General features: G+C 47.3%; 1 protein-coding gene across 1 annotated transcript in view; it reads left to right on the top strand.

The window, feature by feature from the left end:
• Nucleotides 1–10,120: 10,120 nt before the first annotated feature.
• The window catches only part of RAP1GAP2 (RAP1 GTPase activating protein 2), a gene marked incomplete at both ends in the record, with an annotated part of 216,889 nt that continues 210,181 nt past the window's right edge, over nucleotides 10,121–16,828 (top strand). Inside the window, one exon of the mRNA XM_079725572.1 lies at nucleotides 10,121–10,170. Coding sequence (XP_079581698.1) covers nucleotides 10,121–10,170 — 50 coding nt within the window. The remainder of the gene's footprint in view (nucleotides 10,171–16,828) is intronic.

Genomic DNA, 16,828 nt, shown 5'->3' with positions numbered 1-16,828 from the left:
TGCCCTGATTATGCCTCGAATATGACTCCCAGAGAAGGCAGGGGGGGATGTGGAGACGAAGGAGGACGGCGAAGAGAGGTACCTAGGGAGGGCAGGGGAAGGCAGGCAGAAGGAAAGATACGCGTGGTGGGAGGTGGCGGTGGCTCGACCTCGGGCCGCTCTGGACTCTTCGCCAGGGCCAGGAAGGGCCCGAGTCTGGGCGGCGGAGGACAACTTCTGCCAGCAGCCCGCGGGTCCTGTCCGTCTCCCGCGCTGTGGTGCGCAGCCCCGCGCCAGCCCTCCCGGGGGAGCTGGAGCCCGGGTCGTGCGGTTCCCCACCCGGGGCCACCCGGGCGCCCACCCCCACGCCCACCGGCCTCCTCACCTTCGGGACCTGAGGGAGCGACGGGCCAGCGGAGCCCTGAGTCCGGGCCGGGCTGGGTTGGGGGAGGCGCTGTTCTTCCCCGCGCTAGCTGCGCCCGGGGTTCCGCAGCACCCGCCCGGGCTGTGGCGCCATCAGCTACTGCGAGGCTGCAGGGCGGTCGGGCCCGGGCTCCGGGGGGCTCCCGGGCGCCGAGGGGGGTCCGGGGCGGGCTCCAGGCGTAAACACCCAGCAACGTGACCGGAACTGGCGAACGAGCAGTAGGGGGGAAGGGGGGGCGGGAGAGATAAGGGGGGAGGGGAGGGACCTGGGACTGGCGAGGAGGGGCCGTGGGCGGGGCGGGGGGAGGGGAGGCTGGCTGAGCGCGGTCGGGGGAGGGGGAATCCCGGGAGTCCCGGGAGCCCCGGGAGCCAGGCCTAAGGACCCCGGCGGGCTGCCGAACTCGCGGAGCCGGCTTTGCCTGGAAGCTGGAAGGGAAACCCGGGGAACGCGCCGGCCACTTGGAGAGCAAGGGCGCGGCGGGCGTATCAGCACCGCGGACAGCGCCCAGGCCCGCAGGCCGCGATCCGCTCCTCCCCTCTGCCCACCCCCGTGGTAGAAACCAGAGACAGTGCCCCCCACTGGCCCAGGGAAGGGTTTGGGTTGGGGGGTGAGCTGCCCAGGGGTCAGAAAATCTACCCTGTGCCTCAGATCTGTCGCAAGCTGTGTGACCTTGGGTGAGTCACATCACCTCTCTGGGCGGCAGTTAATAAGACATCCGCTTTCCCTCTATTTGAGGGGCCCCAAAGCCAAGAGAAGATCCTTTTAAAGCCCTAATTAAAGTCCAGAACATTGGGGTTGATCCGTTTTCACTGTACATGGGAGGCTTCTGGACTGGACTGCTTGGCTTCTAATTCTGGGTCTACCAGTACCTTCCTCCTTCTCGGACCCCAGTCTCCTCATCTGTAAAATGGGGTAATGTTGGTCTACACGGCTCATAACATCTTTGGGTTGTTGTGAGGTTTAAATGAAGTAATACATGTAAAGTACATACAACAGTGCTGAGTGCTCAGTAGGCATTCTTGCTCATGATGGCAAGGGACCAGGTGGCACTGAGTGAGTGGCAGATGGTTCAGAGTCCCCTCTGGGTGAGTCATTTCCATCCCTGCCTTCAGGGACTGGAGGAAGGGGCTGAGGGGCTTCAGACTAAAGGGCTGGTCTGGCTTTTCCCACTCTGCTGCCAGCCGAATACTTCCTTCCCTACCCTCCTGGGCCAAATATCCAGAGAAATCTACCTTTGTCTCCAGAACTGGGAGACCTTTGCATGAGGGCCTTGGAGAAGGTCCCAACGACTCATCAAAGGTCATCCTGCCTTTTCTCTATGGATCCCTTTGCTCCCGGTCCTTCCTAGTCAACTTTCAAACCTTAACTGGACTTGAGCGTCAATGGATAAAAGCTTTAGCTGCTCTTGGCCGATTCTCAAAAAATTGAAATTACTCTCTTAGTTGGCTTGACAGGCAGTGGGGTTCAAAGGCAACTCAAATCCCACCCTGTGGTAACTCTAGCTTCTAGCTGTGCTGAAGTTAGCTCCTCTTCACCCCATCTCCCCTGAGGAAACCCCTGGGAGAGGAGCAGAAAGGCCAGCCCAGTCCTGCTGCTTCGTCCCTTGCTATCCCTCCTGGGGCAGCATTCCTGGGCCATGTATTGTGTGTGTGTCTCCAGCAGGGCTATGGGTCTGATAAACCATTGATTTACCAGTTCTGATGAACTAACCCCTCAATTTCATGAGATATTGGTAAGAAGGCTGAAAGGTATGTTTTGTATCCCCAGAAGACATGTGGTATGAAGCACCTGAAAACCTGGGCTCTGGTCTGAGCTCTATTACTTACTAGTTAGGTAATTCTGGGGAAGCCTTAACCTCTCTGAGCTCCAGTTCCTCCTTAAAATAGTAAAAAAGGAAAAGCAACATCTACTCTGCCAACAGGCTCATTGTGGGGTTGTCATGAGGTGAGAGTGAAGGGGCTTTGTAAAGTGCATGCAGATGCAATTGTTATAACCAGGACCCAAATGTTTTTCTCCTTGATCGGTATCAAGATGGATCCTGGAGGGACGTCCCTGGTGTCACAGTGGTTAAGAATCCGCGTGCCAATGCAGGGGACACAAGTTCGAGCCCTGGTCCGGGAAGATCCCACATGCCACGGAGCAAGTAAGCCCATGCGCCACAACTACTGAACCTGCGCTCTAGAGCCCACGAGCCACAGCTACTGAGCCCGTGTGCCACAACTACCGAAGCCCGCGTGCCTAGAGCCCATGCTCCACAACAAGAGAAGTCACCACAATGAGAAGCCCACACACCACAACAAAGAGTAGCCCCCGCTCACCACAACTAGAGAAAGCCCGTGCACAGCAACAACGAAGACCCAATGCAGGCAAAAGTAAATAAATTAAAAAAAAAAAAAAAAGAATCCGCCTTCCAGTGCAGGGGACGTGGGTTTGATCCCTGGTCAGGGAACTAAGATCCCACATGTCGCGGGGCAACTAAGCCCACGCACCACAACGAAAAATCCCGTATGCCGCAACTAAGACCCGACACAGCCAAAAAAAAAAGATGGATCCTAGGACTCTGGCTTTTCACCAGCTGAAGCAAACAGCTCCAGATGCCTGTCTGATGGGTGGCCATGCCTGGTCATGGGGGGCTCCAGCCTTGCCACGAGAAGTGCTTCTGACAGAGTCCTGCACTGGGCCAAGCTCCCAGCTGGGCCCCTAGGGCTGTCCATGGGACACTTGCAGAAAGAAGATCCACATGTGAGACAACAAAAGATGTGCACAAAAGCATCCAAGGAATAACTGAAAATGATGAACCAGCAGAGCTAGGGCTTAAGCTTTTGGGCAAGGAGACTTTGAGGTGCCTCCTTGGAAGAGGTTAACAATCAGTCAACACACAGAGGACAGTAATATTGAGCAAAGCTGACTGCATGGTCCTATACCTGACATTATGGGGAGACCCAGAGACATATTATGACATATGGAGATTATGATATTGTGGATGATGATGTTGATAATAACACTTATTAAGCATGTCCTATATGCCAAGCCATCCACTAAATACTTAAAAAATCATATTTCTATTTTCAAAATTAAATGTGTAACCAAGTCAAAGAAAACTAAATTGTATAAAAAGTGTACATCAGGCCTCAGAAGTAACATTATTTTGAGCTGAGCACTTTACCCACATGATCTCATTGAAACTTCAGAGAAATCCTACTGGAAAGGTTTATTTCCATTTGTAGGTGGAGAAAATGAGGCTCAAGAGAGGTTAAATTTGATACCACCCAGCTTGTAAGCAGCAGAGCCAGGATTCAAACTCCAGCCCAATCAAGGCCAGAGGTGGGGGACTTCCCTAATGGCACAGTGGTTAAGACTCCGTGCTCCCAATGCAGTGGGCCAGGGTTCGATCCCTGGTCAGGGAACTAGATCCCACATGCATGCCGCAACTAAGAGTTTGCATGCCACAACTAAGGAGCCTGCGTGCTGCAACTAAGACCCGGTGCAACCAAATAAATAAATAAATAAATAAAATAAAATTAATGGGCTTAAAAAAAAAGCCAGAGGTGGGCTTCATCAGGCCCCTCAGAGAGGAGGTGACTCCAGTGGTGGCAGAAGGCACCGACAGTGGTAACAGCTCTGCATTGGTCGGTGTCCTGGCAGGGAACAGACAGCACATTTAAAATGAATCATTTGAAGGGAGTTAAGGGACTATCTACAAGGTTGTGGGACAGAGTTTAAAAATAAAGGATAGGCAGAGATGTTACCATCCCTAGGCCTGGAGGGACAGGAGAAGGCAGTTATGAGAATTCAGAAAGGATGGGTATGGGGAGAGGGCTACCTGGCAGGAGCTGTGGCTTTCCTTAAAATGAAACATCTGACCCACAGGGACCTGCGAGGGAGCTGAGGAATAAATATCCCAGCCTCACTCTCCTCTTTCCTCCCCATCTCCTGCTGGCGCCTCCTCCAGCCAGTCCCAATCAGAAGCCAGAATTTAAGGGAGTCCATTGACACTGCTTGCATAGGTTGACTTCCTGGGACACAAGCAGAGTAGAGAAAGGTGTGGAAAGGTTCTGGAGGAAGGAGATATCTTGCACAATCTTCCTCAACTTGGGCCCCATTTGCTGTTCTCTGCCAGGCTGCTGCCCACTGAGTGTTCCAGCAATGGTGGACACCAAGATGCTCTAAAGAGGGGGGCAGGTGACAGCATTACAGGGATACCCTCTTTTCTTCAAAGACTTTGGCCATCTGTCCTGACCCCAAAAGACCACCCAATCTGGGTCCCTTGGGATGCTGTGGCTAGAGGGATTGGGAGCTCTGGGACTGGAGACCCAACCAGAAGTTACTGTGGATAAACCTTTTAGTCAGCTTACATTAAGAATGAAAGATCACTCTGCTCGGGGGTGAAATGGCTGATTTGGATAAAATGGTCCCTAAAATCTCAGCTCTGACTTTTGGAGTTTGAGATCATTCCTCAACCACAAGCATGGCAACAGGAATGAGCTCTGTGTGTGTGTGTGTGTGTGTGTGTGTGTGTGTGTACTAGGCCACAATTCAGCCTCAGACACATCCCCTCTGCCTCAGCCCTGCCCACATCCTCCTCTTTCTAGGGCAGAGAGCTCAGACGCTCACCCAACAGACTTCACTGAAGGGATCCTGAGAGGTTCCACCGCCTGTGCCTGAAGTTCTTCCATTTCAGACTACTTTCCATGATCTCGGGCAGCTAGCTCCCCAGTTCTTTCATGATCTGGTGTAACTGTGGCCACTTTTTTCCTTAATTTTTCCCTAACTTTGTATTAGCTTTGCCACACGTAATGCTCCACATTTTGCCTTAAACGTACCACTTCCTTCAGCCAATTCTTTTAAATATTGTGTTTTATTACAGAAGCATTAGAATTATACTTCAGAAAGGTTGGGAAATGCAGTAACAAAAATCTACCTGTAATCCTACTGCCCTAGTGCAACTAGTATTATTTTTGTGTATTATCTTCTAGTTTGTTCGTATGAATGATGATTTACATAGTCATCTTCATGGCATATCTGATTTTTTTTTTTTTTTTTTGCCATGCCATGCAATCTGTGGGATCTCAGTTCTCTGACCAGGGATTGAACCCGGGCCACAGCAGTGAAAGCCCAGAGTCCTAACCACTGGGCCACCAGGGAACTCCCTGGCATATCTGGTTTTTTTACACATATTATATCACAACTTTTCCCCCCATGTTTCTGTGGAGTCTTCACAATGCTTGCAGCCTCTTGAAGATAATTGGCTATTTGTGGCTGGCTGTTGTCTTTTATTTGTTTGAAATACACTATCATTTTTGAATTATTTAAAAAATTTTTAAAGAAGATAAAGAGCTTGTAATCTCACCACCCAGATAGTACAGAATTATATACAGACTATGCAGACAATTCTTAAAAATACTTTAAAAAAAAGACATACTGATACTTATAAAAGTAAAAACTTCCTCATCCTCCATCTTCAACTTCTCTGCCCAAAGTTTTCCACCATTAACAAACTCTGTGTATACGTACACAGACATGCTTTTTTTTTTTTTTCATTTTTAAGGAACTGACATCATATAGCACCTCACCCTGTTCTGTATTGTGTTTTTTTTTTTCCACTTGTATGTTGGAAATCTCCTAAAAATCATTAAATGTTTTCATTCACCAATCGATGCCTATGTATCAAAATTAAAATTTTTTTCCCACATTATTCATTGTAGAAAACTTAGGAATTTTTGATAAGTAAAGATATAAAAACAAAATTGTCCACTTATACCTTTTGGTCATAACAAATCCTAACATTCGGCATTAAAAATTTTTATTATATGAAATCTTAATTATGTATAATTTAAACATCTTATTTTGTAGTCTGCTTTTTGGCTTAGCAATGTAGCATGAACATTTTTCTCCTGTTGCAGAGTGCTGTTCCACTATATTGATAAACAACAATGTACTCTATCCATTTTCATATTGTTGGATAATTAGATTGTTTCTATTTTTTAATGTTAAAAAAAGCCATGTGGGGCTTCCCTGGTGGTGCAGTGGTTGAGAGTCCACCTGCCGATGCAGGTGTGCCGATGTGCCCCGGTCCGGGGGGATCCCACATGCCGCGGAGCGGCTGGGCCCGTGAGCCGTGGCTGCTGGGCCTGCGCGTCTGGAGCCTGTGCTCAGCAACGGGAGAAGCCACAACAGTGAGAGGCCCACGTACAGCAAAAAAAAAAAAAAAAAAAAAGCCATGTGACAAATATCTTGGTAGCTTATTCATTTGAAAAGTGACTTTTATTGTCTTTTTTGTTATTGCACATAATGTTTATTTAGAAAAATTAGAATATATGGAAAAGAAATAAAATAAATAAAATAAAATAAAAATCACTATAACTTCACCCACCCAGAGATAAATCACTTTTTACATATGTTCCTGTAGTTCTTCCAGATTTTTCTACAAATATCTTAATATATTAGATCTACTTGGTAACATTTTTTTCATTTCAAAATATATCTTGTTTTTTTCATGTCAATAAAAGTCTCTCTTAGTAGTTGTATAATATCCCATCATATGGACTTGCTTCTTCACTTAATTAATCTCCTGTTGGCCTTTTGTGTTGTCTTCAGTTTTACTCTATTGCAAACAGTGTTGCAAGGGACATTCTTTTACAAAGACTCCCCCCCAACACACCATTTCTAATTATCTCCTTAGGATGAATTCCAAAAAGAGAAATTACTAAGTCAAGAGAAATGCACATCTGATGGCTTTTGATCATACTGTCAAATTGCCATGCACAATAATTGAACCAATTTGTACACTGACCTCAGTCACGATTGGGAGAGCCTACTTCCCTTCTCCATACAAACCCTGCATGGGATAATTAACAACACAAAAACAACCAACTGTTCCAAATTTGACAAGTAAAAAAATACCATCGCATTTACATTTTCAAATATTTAATTTCCAGTAATATTGAAATTTAAAAATGTGTCTAGGGACATCCCTGGTGGCACAGTGGTTAGGAATCTGCCTTCCAATGCAAGGGACATGGGTTCGATCCCTGGTCTGGGAAGATCCCACATGCCACGGAGCAACTAAGCCCATGCGCCACAACTACTGAGCCTGCTGGCCTAGAGCCCGTGCTCGGCAACAAGAGAAGCCACGGCATGAGAAGCCCACGCCCCGCAATAAAGAGTAGCCCCTGCTCACCGCAAGTAGAGAAAGCCTGTGTGCAGCAACAAAGACCCAACACAGCCAAAAATAAATAAATAAATATATTTTAAAAAAGTGTGTCTATTATCTATTTATATTTCTTCTGTGAATTGTTTGTTCATGTTCTTTGCCCATTTCTCTATTGGAGAATTTATCATTTCTTATTTTTTATACTAAAAACTTTCAACATTTAAATTTTTTATTGTAGTAAAATGTACATAACATAGAATTTGCTATTGTAACTATTCTTAAGTGTACAATTTAATGGCATTAAATACATTCACATTGTTGTGCAACCATTACCACTACCCATTTCTCGAATTCTTTTCATCTTGCAAAGCTGAAATGCTGTGTCCATTAAACAGTAACTGCCTACTCTTCCCTCCCTACCCCCAGACCTTGGCAACCATGATTCTACTTTCTGTCTCTATAAATATAACTACTCTAGGAACCTCATATAAGTGAAATCATACAGTATTGTTCTTTTGTGACTTGCTTATTTCACTTAGCATAATATCTTCAAGGTTCGTCCATGTTGTAGCATGTGTCAGAATTTCCTTCCTTTTTTTTTTTTTTTGCGGTATGCGGGCCTCTCACTGTTGTGGTCTCTCCCGCCGCGGAGCACAGGCTCCGGACGCGCAGGCCCAGCGGCCATGGCCCACGGGCCCAGCCGCTCCGTGGCATGTGGGATCCTCCCGGACCGGGGCACGAACCCGCGTCCCCTGCATCAGTAGGTGGACTCTCAACCACTGCGCCACCAGGGAAGCCCTTCTTTCCTTTTTAAGGCTGAATAATATTCCATCATATGTGTAGACAACATTTTGCTTATCCATTAATCCATCCATGGATACTTGGGTTGCTTCCACTCCTTTGCTATTGTGAATAACAGTGCTATGAATATGGATGTTCAAATACAGGCATATATTTTTTAAACCAGTTTGACATTTGCCTTTTAATTTTGCTTATTGTGTTTTTGTTATGTGCTAAGGTTAAATATTTTTATTTTAGTCAAATCCATTAATCTCTCCCTGTATGGCTTCTGCCATTGATGCCAAGCTTAAAACAATCCATCCCCATTTTAATATCACAATACTTACCTATGTATTTTTTCTACTCCTTTATATATATATTTATACACTTACATTTATAGTTCATCTGAAATATATCTTGTGATGTGAAATAGAGGCCTTGCTTTTCTTTCCTCTTGTAAATGGCTAATTGTCACATCACCATATCCATCAATAATTTGAAATACATATATTACACATACACACAGGTGGGGATGTTTTCAGACCTTCTATTCTGTTTCCTTGGTTTCCTTGTTAATTATGTTGGGGAAGCTTAAGGAAAGGATACTCAAAGGCAATTGCTAGCCTCATGCTAGACACTATATTTAAAGGTCAAAGGCGAGCTGCCAACCTATCTTGTCTGTATCTCCTTCTCTGTTTTCTTTTACATGATGCCTCTGTATTGGTTAAGTTCTTCATTCCCTGTTGCTTCCTGTCAGTTCTTCAGTTGAGACCTAGTGGAAAGCTCAGATGAGGATTCTCAGGATTTATGTAATCTTGATTTTTGTTGCACCCTGGGGAAGGTGCCTATGGATATAGTGACAGATGTCAGTAGCATTTGGACTCTGCTGGAAACTTTTCCAGTGCTCCTGAGCATGGGTCCACCATCCCTAAGGGGAAGATAAGCTCCCAGGGGCTCTACACCGGGAGCCAGATTTTCTTCTCTCTGCAGAAGTTTCCCTCCTGCAAAGCATGTGGATTGTCCTGATATGAGAGGCAGGTGAATTGCACTGTGCAATGTACAGACAATCTCTGTGTTTATAAACATTTCTAAAACTCAGCTCCTTCAAACAAGGCTCCCAGGACGCTGTGGGCCATGTTGGTCTCTGCTCAACTCAAACTAACGTTCTGGGGTGAAAGTAGTTTGAAGGCCTGGGTGGAGCTGATCCTAGGGTCAGGCAGCGTGCTGGACCAAAGCCATACTGTTTTAATTACTGTTACCTTAAAATAGCTTCATAATCTGTAAGACGCATCTTTAAAGCATTTATAGTAGTTTAATTATTTTTATGCATAACTGTCTGGGTAGATGGAACAGGTGTCATAAGGAAGTAAGGCACAGGAATTAAGTGAATCCTCTCGAGTCACTCAGCAAGTCAGGTTTCCGTCACAGTCAAATTCGGAGAACCTGACTCCTCTCTCCGTGCTCCACAGAAAGCCCGCTCTGCTGCGCCGCTGGGCCCGCGGGGCGTGGGTGAAGGCAGCGAGGCGGACAGGCTGCGGTCTCGCCGCCGCGGCAAGGAGCGCGGTGACCCAGCCCCGGACGCCTCCAGGGGCGGGGCCGGCGGCCTCCCGGGGGGGATGCGCGCTGCCGGCCGCACCGCCTGGGCTCCGGCCGAGTCTCCTCGCGCCCGCCCCGCCCGCCGGACCCGCGCCGCGGAGCGCGTCCTCGGCACTGGCCTGCGGCAGCCGGAGCGGCCTCCACCGTGCGGCCCGCGGCGGATAGGGAGTTGGCGCCGGCCGGGAGGCATGACGGGTCGCCGGGCGCCGGGGGAGAAGCGCTGGCAGCTGGTGCGCTGGTGAGTGAGCACCGGGGGGCGCGGGGCCTGGTGCGGGCGCGAACCCGCGCGCCCCGCGTGCTGAGGCTGGGCCGGGCGCGGGAAGGAGCGGGGGCGCTGGCCCGAAGTTTCTTCTCGAGCGGAGGCAGCGGGGCCGGATTTAACGAGAGGCGCTGCGCTACCTGGTCATCCCCATCCGTTGTCTCCGAGCTTGGTCTTTGCGGTTCTCCAGAGCGATCGTCGCCGGGACCCTGGACCCTGTTCCTGACGTTAGGCTTTGGAGGGACCCCGGTCCTCCTTACAGACTCGTTGCGGGGTTTCCTCACTTTCCTCCCCGCGCCTTAGCTTTCTTTGTGCAGTGGGGCTCCCCCTCCTACCCTCATTCCTTCTGCTGCTCGGGGTCGGCCACGGACTGGGCCCCGCCCAAGAGGGCACAACCTACAATTCTCATCTCTCCTGTTCAAGGAGGTAGTTCAGTTCACCTACACGCGGACCGGTGGTTGTGGGCACTTGGGGGATAGGGTGTTTGAGAAGGGGGGCCTAGGAAGGGAGGAAAGAGCTCCCTGTGTAGGTTGGTGGTTGCCCCTACCCCACCGAGGCCTGCCCAGGCTGGGAAATCAGAGCCTGCTGGTGTCAGGTGGCGAGACTGCAGGCCAAGAGGGTTTCAGACGCATCGCAAAGGGGTTGGGCGCATGTCCCCGTTGTCCGAATGTTCAGGGCCGTTTCATCCAGGGGCCTGACCTCTGCTTGGCGGAACTTAGAATGCAGGGCAGCCTACTCAGCCCACTCCTGCCCTGGAAAGACTCCAAGAATGTCTGGCTGGGACCCCTCCCCATCGCAAATCATCCCACCCAAACCAGGGCCAGGAGCATCTTTGAAGTAGCATTCCGGAACACCTCTCACCAGGTACATTCTGTAGCCTGAATACAAAGAACAACAATAATATCTTTAATAATAGCAACCTGGCTTCCAGAGCACTTCCTACTGGCTCTACCATGACCAGGCATTGATTCAGTTACTCTTCACAGTGATACTCAGGGGAAGGCATTAGCACCCCCCTCTTTCAGATGAGGAAACTGAGGCTCAGAGAAGGAAAGTGGTTAATCAGTGTCACCCAGCAAGCAAGTGACAGAGTCAGGGTTTGAACTCAGGGCTTCCCCAGGGGCTTAACTCCTCCTCTGTTTTGCTTCATATTTCCTGAACACAGGGCCTGACTGCCCATCCAAGGTCACATTGTCAAAAAAACCTCAGCATGTCAGAGCAGGAGAGGGGTCAATGGGTCAGCCTGCTCAGCCCATCCCGCCTTTCAAGGGTTCCAAGAATCAAAGTCCAAAAAATCAAAATTATTATTTAGCAGTGGAGCTACTCTTCACATGAAACCTCAGTACATAAATCAGATAAAAGTAGAGTTAATCTGTTTGAAGATCTGGTGGGGAGTGGGCAGTTACTTAGTGCCCTCTCCCTGGAAAGGAGACACCACCCTAGGACCCCAGAACTTCCCAGATCACTTTGTGCAGTTTGATTCCTTCCCTAACTTCATGGAGGAGGAAACAGGAAGAGTTTTAAAGGGGCGGAGCTTGGATTCCTGCTCTGACTCTCTCTGCCCTGATGCCTGTCTGGGCTGGATCTTGGGCTGAACCTGGTGAAGCATAAATCATTATTAGTACCCTAATTAGGTTTAAAAATTTTTATTTATTTGTTATTATTTATTTTATTTATTTATTTTGGCTGCACCGGGTCTTAGTTGCGGCATGCGGGATCTTCATGGCATGCGGATCTTTCTTTTTTTTTTCTACTCATGGCAGGTGGACTTCTTAGCTGTGGCCATGCATGCAGGATCTAGTTTCCCGACCAGGGATCGAACCTGGGCCGCCTGCATTGGGATTGCGGAGTCTTACCCATTGGACCACCAGGGAAGTCCCTAGTACCCTAATATAGGTTTTAGGTCACCTTTCACTCCTGGTTAAAAAAGCCCATTGCTCTGAGAAGGTCCTGAAGACATGACTTGAGTGGTCAGACAGCCTGGCAGGGAGTACTCTTTTTTTAAAAATAAATTTCTTTCTTTATTTATTTTTGGCTACGTTGGGTCCTCCGTTGCTGCACGTGGGCCTTCTTTAATTGCGGTGGGCAGGGGCTACTCTTCCTTGTGGTGCGCCAGCTTTTCATTGCAGTGGCTTCTCTTGTTGTGGAGCACGGGTTCTAGGCGAGCGGGATTCAGTAGTCGTGGCACGCGGGCTTCAGTAGTCGTGGCACGCAGGCTCAGTAGTTGTGGCACACAGGCTCCAGAGCGCAGGCTCAGTAGTTGTGGCACACAGGCTTAGTTGCTCCGTGGCATGTGGGATCTTCCCAGACCAGGGTTCGAACACGTGTCCCCTGCATTGGCAGGCGGATTCTTAACCACTGCGCCACCAGGGAAGCCCTGGTAGGGAGCACTCTTGAAGGTAAGACACCTTCTGAACTCCATGGCACACTCCCAACATGATCAGCCTTGGCCCCTGCTTCCAGGATTTCAGATTGGGTCAGTTTTCTCAGTTCAAATTGGCTTAAGAGAAAAAGGGAATTTACTGGTTTATGTAACTGAAAACACCAAGAACTTTCCATGTTTCAGGCAAAACTGGATTCAAGTGCTCAAATAATGTCACCAAATAATGCCCTACTCTCTCTGTCCTTTCTCTTTCCTCTGTTCCCTTTTTATTCCCTTGTGGAAGTGAGGTGGCTCTCAGGAGCTGCAGGCAACCCTCCAGACGAACAACTCTCCGGGAAAGACAGCTTCCCTTTCTCAGCGGTTCTAGCAGAAGTTTCAGAGTGTCATCCCATTGGCCTGTTTTGGGTCACATGGCCATCCTTCAGCCAATCACCATGGCAAGGGGGATGGACTGCTCATATTGGCCAGGCTGGGTCATGCGCTCATCCTGGGAACTGGGGGCTGGGGTTAACTCCACCCAAACAACAAACTTTTGAGTGGGAGAGAGGGTGGTGAATACTCATTGGGCAACAAATATGTCTGATGTCTACCTACTCTTTTAGAGCAGCTCTTGCTTTGGAGGCTCCTCCTCCAAACTCTCCATAAAGTACCAAAAGCTAAATTAGAATTTGGTTGGGTTCTTTACCTCAAGTTATTAGATATGTATGACTTTTTTAGCTTCTGATTATTTCTGAGGGCCTGTTGCCCAGTTTATGACGGTGGGGCTTCAGATCTGGGAGAAGGAGCTGACAGAGGCCAGAGGCTAAGGCTGTGTGAGTGCTTGAAAAACATTGCAAAGTGCTCTGGCAACATTCTTTTTACTGACTGTAAAGTATTCCATTCTAAGTTGAACCATAATTTCTTTGTCTAGCCTCTACTGATGACCTTTTAGGGAATATTTTTATATTATAAACATCACTGCAGTGGACTTATACCCATGCAAACATGTGCAAAGATAATGGTTGGATATGTTCCCCAAAGTGAAATTGCAGAGTGAAAGCACATGCACATTGTGAAAGATACTGCCAACTTGATCACCAAAGAAATTGTACTATTTTATATTATCTCCAGTGATGTGTAAGTTGCCACAATTTTGCTCACACTGACAATTTTGCTCATACTGACAATTAACAAACTTTTAAATCTTGGCCCATCTCCCTAGTGAAAAATGGTCTCTCATTGTTGTTTTAATTTTAATTTCTTATATAAGTTGATTTTTTTATGTTTATTGGTCATTTGTGTTTCTATTTTTGTAAACTCCTCATTTGTTTCCTTTGTCCTTTTTTCCCTGTTGATTTGCTCATTATATATATATTTTTTCATATTAATCTGCAAAAGCTCTTTATCATGGAGATGTCTTTTTTTATTTCTTAGTAAATTTTTAACTTTAGAACAGTTTTTTTTAAAGATTTTTTTTAATGTGGACCATTTTAAAAGTCTTTATTGAATTTGTTACAGTATTGCTTCTGTTTTTTTTTTTTTTTTTAATGTTTTGGTTTTTTGGCCATGAGGCATATAGGATCTTAGCTCCCCGACCAGGGATCGAACCCGCACCCCCTGCATTGGAAGGTGAAGTCTTAACCACTGGACTGCCAGGGAAGTCCCTAGAACAGTTTTAGATTTACAGAAAAATTGAGAAGATAGTACAAAGAGTTCCCATATACCCCACGCCCAGTTTCCCATATTATTAGCTTCTTACATTAGTATGGTACATTTGTTACAATAATGAACCAATGTTGATATATTATTTTGACTAAGTTCCATAGGTTATTTAGTTTTCTTATGTCCTTTTTCTGTTATAGGGTCCCGTCCAGATACCACATTGCATTTAGTAATTAATGTAATTCCTCTTCTCGGCTGTGACAGTTTCTTGGACTTTCCTTGTTTTTGATGACTTTGAAAGTTTTAAGGAGTACTGGTCATATTTTGTAGAATGTGCCTCAGTTGGGATTTGTCTGATGTTTTTCTCATTATTAGATTGGGGTTATAAATTCTGGGGGAAAAAGACCACGAGGATGGAGTGCCATTTTCATGCATCATATCAAGGATACATACTATCAACATAGCTTCTCAATGTTGATGTTGACTTTGATCACCTGGCTGAGGTAGTATTTGTCAGTCTTCTCCACTGTAAAGTTGCTCTCCTCTCCCTTTCTATAGTGTATACTCTTTGGAAGGAAGTTACTTTGTGAAGCCCATGTCTAAATAGAGTGGAGTTATGGTTCACCTCTTTGAGGACAGAATGTTTACATATATTGTTTGGAATTCTGCACCCGAGATTTGTCTCTTTCCTCCCCATTTATTTAGTTATTCCATCATTTATTTATATCAGTATGCACTATTAGATATTTGTTTATTTTAACAACAGCTTTATTGGAATTCATGTGCCACACAACTTACCCAAAGTGTAAAATTCAGTGAGAATATATTCACAGGGTTGTGCAACTATCACCATAGTCAATTTTAGAACATTTTCATCATCCCCCAAAGAAATCCCATAACCTTCAGCAGTCCCTCTCCTCCATTTCCTCCCACCCCACCCTCCCCCAGCCTTAAGCAACCGCTAGTCTCCTTTCTCTCTCTATGGGTTTCTCTATTCTGGACATCATTTCATATAAATGGAATCCTACAGTATGTGGTCCTTTGTGACTGGCTTCTTTCACTTAGCAAAATGTTTTCAAGGTTCAGGTTTCAATGCCTGCCTGACCTTCCCCAGTGTTCAACTGAAAAAATAAGTGTAACCTGTAAAGTGCCTGACCCTTCTCTCCTTTGGTGATGGGTTGCATCCTCCTGGAGGTGTCACCCACCTCCACAACTGGGGGACTCTTACTATGAGCAGCTTCTACCCCTCCCCCCCTTCTCTCATTCCTTTCAAAATGTCCCTGACTATGCCCAGGTCTTGATGCCTACTTTTCCATGGATAATCTGAGAAGCTGGTCCTTGCTAAAGTGTGTTTTTTTTAATTTTTAAAATTTTTGGCTGCATTGGGTCTTTGCTGTGCACGGGCTTTCTCTAGTTGTGGCGAGCAGGGGCTACTCTTCATTGCGGTGCGCAGACTTCTCATTGCGGTGGCTTCTCCTGTTGCAGAGCACAGGGTCTAGGCACAAGGGCTTCAGTAGTTGTGGCTCACGGGCTGTAGAGCACAGGCTCAGCAGTTGTGGTGCACGGGCTTAGTTGCTCCGCGGCATGTGGGATCTTCCCGGACCAGGGCTCGAACCCGTGTCCGCTGCATTGCCAGGTGGATTCTTAACCACTGTGCCACCAGGGAAGCCCCTTGCTAAAGTTTTAATGGCTGCTCGTGCCTTACAACGTTGACCCTTTGCAGTATTTAATCTCCTTCTGTGTACTGTTCAATAGAATTTCAGGTACAAAACAGATTAATAGGGAAGATATTTGGGGATGGATGGTGTTCTGTTTTTCCTATATTTAATGAAGTGCAGTGCAGCAAATACACTAAGTCAACAAATTGGATTCGTTAATGGAGATCATCTGTGTCAGAGCATTCTGTGGAAGAAACTGCCCAAGAACGTAGTGAGTTGATCACTGTGGCTGTTGTGATTTTTATGGAAACTGTCTCAGTCGAACAGGGTGCTGGGTGAGGGTGTGGCAGGGATTTCAGACATGATCAGACACAGTCTTGCACTCTAGCAGGGAGACAGACAGGCACATAAATAACTCACGCGGGCAGAGAGCAACGTTGTGATCAAGGTTAAGCAAAGCATCCCTGGAACCTTGGAGCAACTTTGGATTCTGGCTGGGGGCGTGGGGACAGATTTTTAGAGGCAGTGTGGTTTGAACAGTTGGGGAGGGGTAGGGCAAGATGCAGATGGAGGGAGGGCGGCTGAGATCTGAGCACAGCCTGAGCAAAGGCTCCGAGGTAAGAAAAGGCAGGGCATCTTTGGAGAAGGACAAACAGATGGGGAATGCAGGGGCCTGTATGCGTGAATGTGGGCGGGGGTGGGGGGAGGCATGAATGGTGGGAAAGGCCGGCAGGGAGCAAAGTGGGGAAGAATTAGACCTCTCAGGTGAGCTGTTTGGAGGACAGTTGATATGTGGTGGGAAACCACGAACCTTTTTGGGCAGGGGTGGGGCTGACAAGATCTGTGTTGGGAAGTGGGGGCTGGTATGGGGGAGGAAAGGATGTGTGTACGCACGGAGGGGACTGGATGCCAGGGGCTGAAGGTGCAAAGAAGGCCTGCCTCTGTTGCTTCCTGC

The sequence above is a fragment of the Hyperoodon ampullatus genome, assembly GCF_949752795.1.
Source record: "Hyperoodon ampullatus genome assembly, chromosome: 19".
In the NCBI taxonomy this organism is placed as follows: domain Eukaryota; kingdom Metazoa; phylum Chordata; class Mammalia; order Artiodactyla; family Ziphiidae; genus Hyperoodon; species Hyperoodon ampullatus.
The sequence above is the reverse complement of the archived record's forward strand: the minus strand, read 5'-3'. Positions and strand labels throughout refer to the sequence as shown.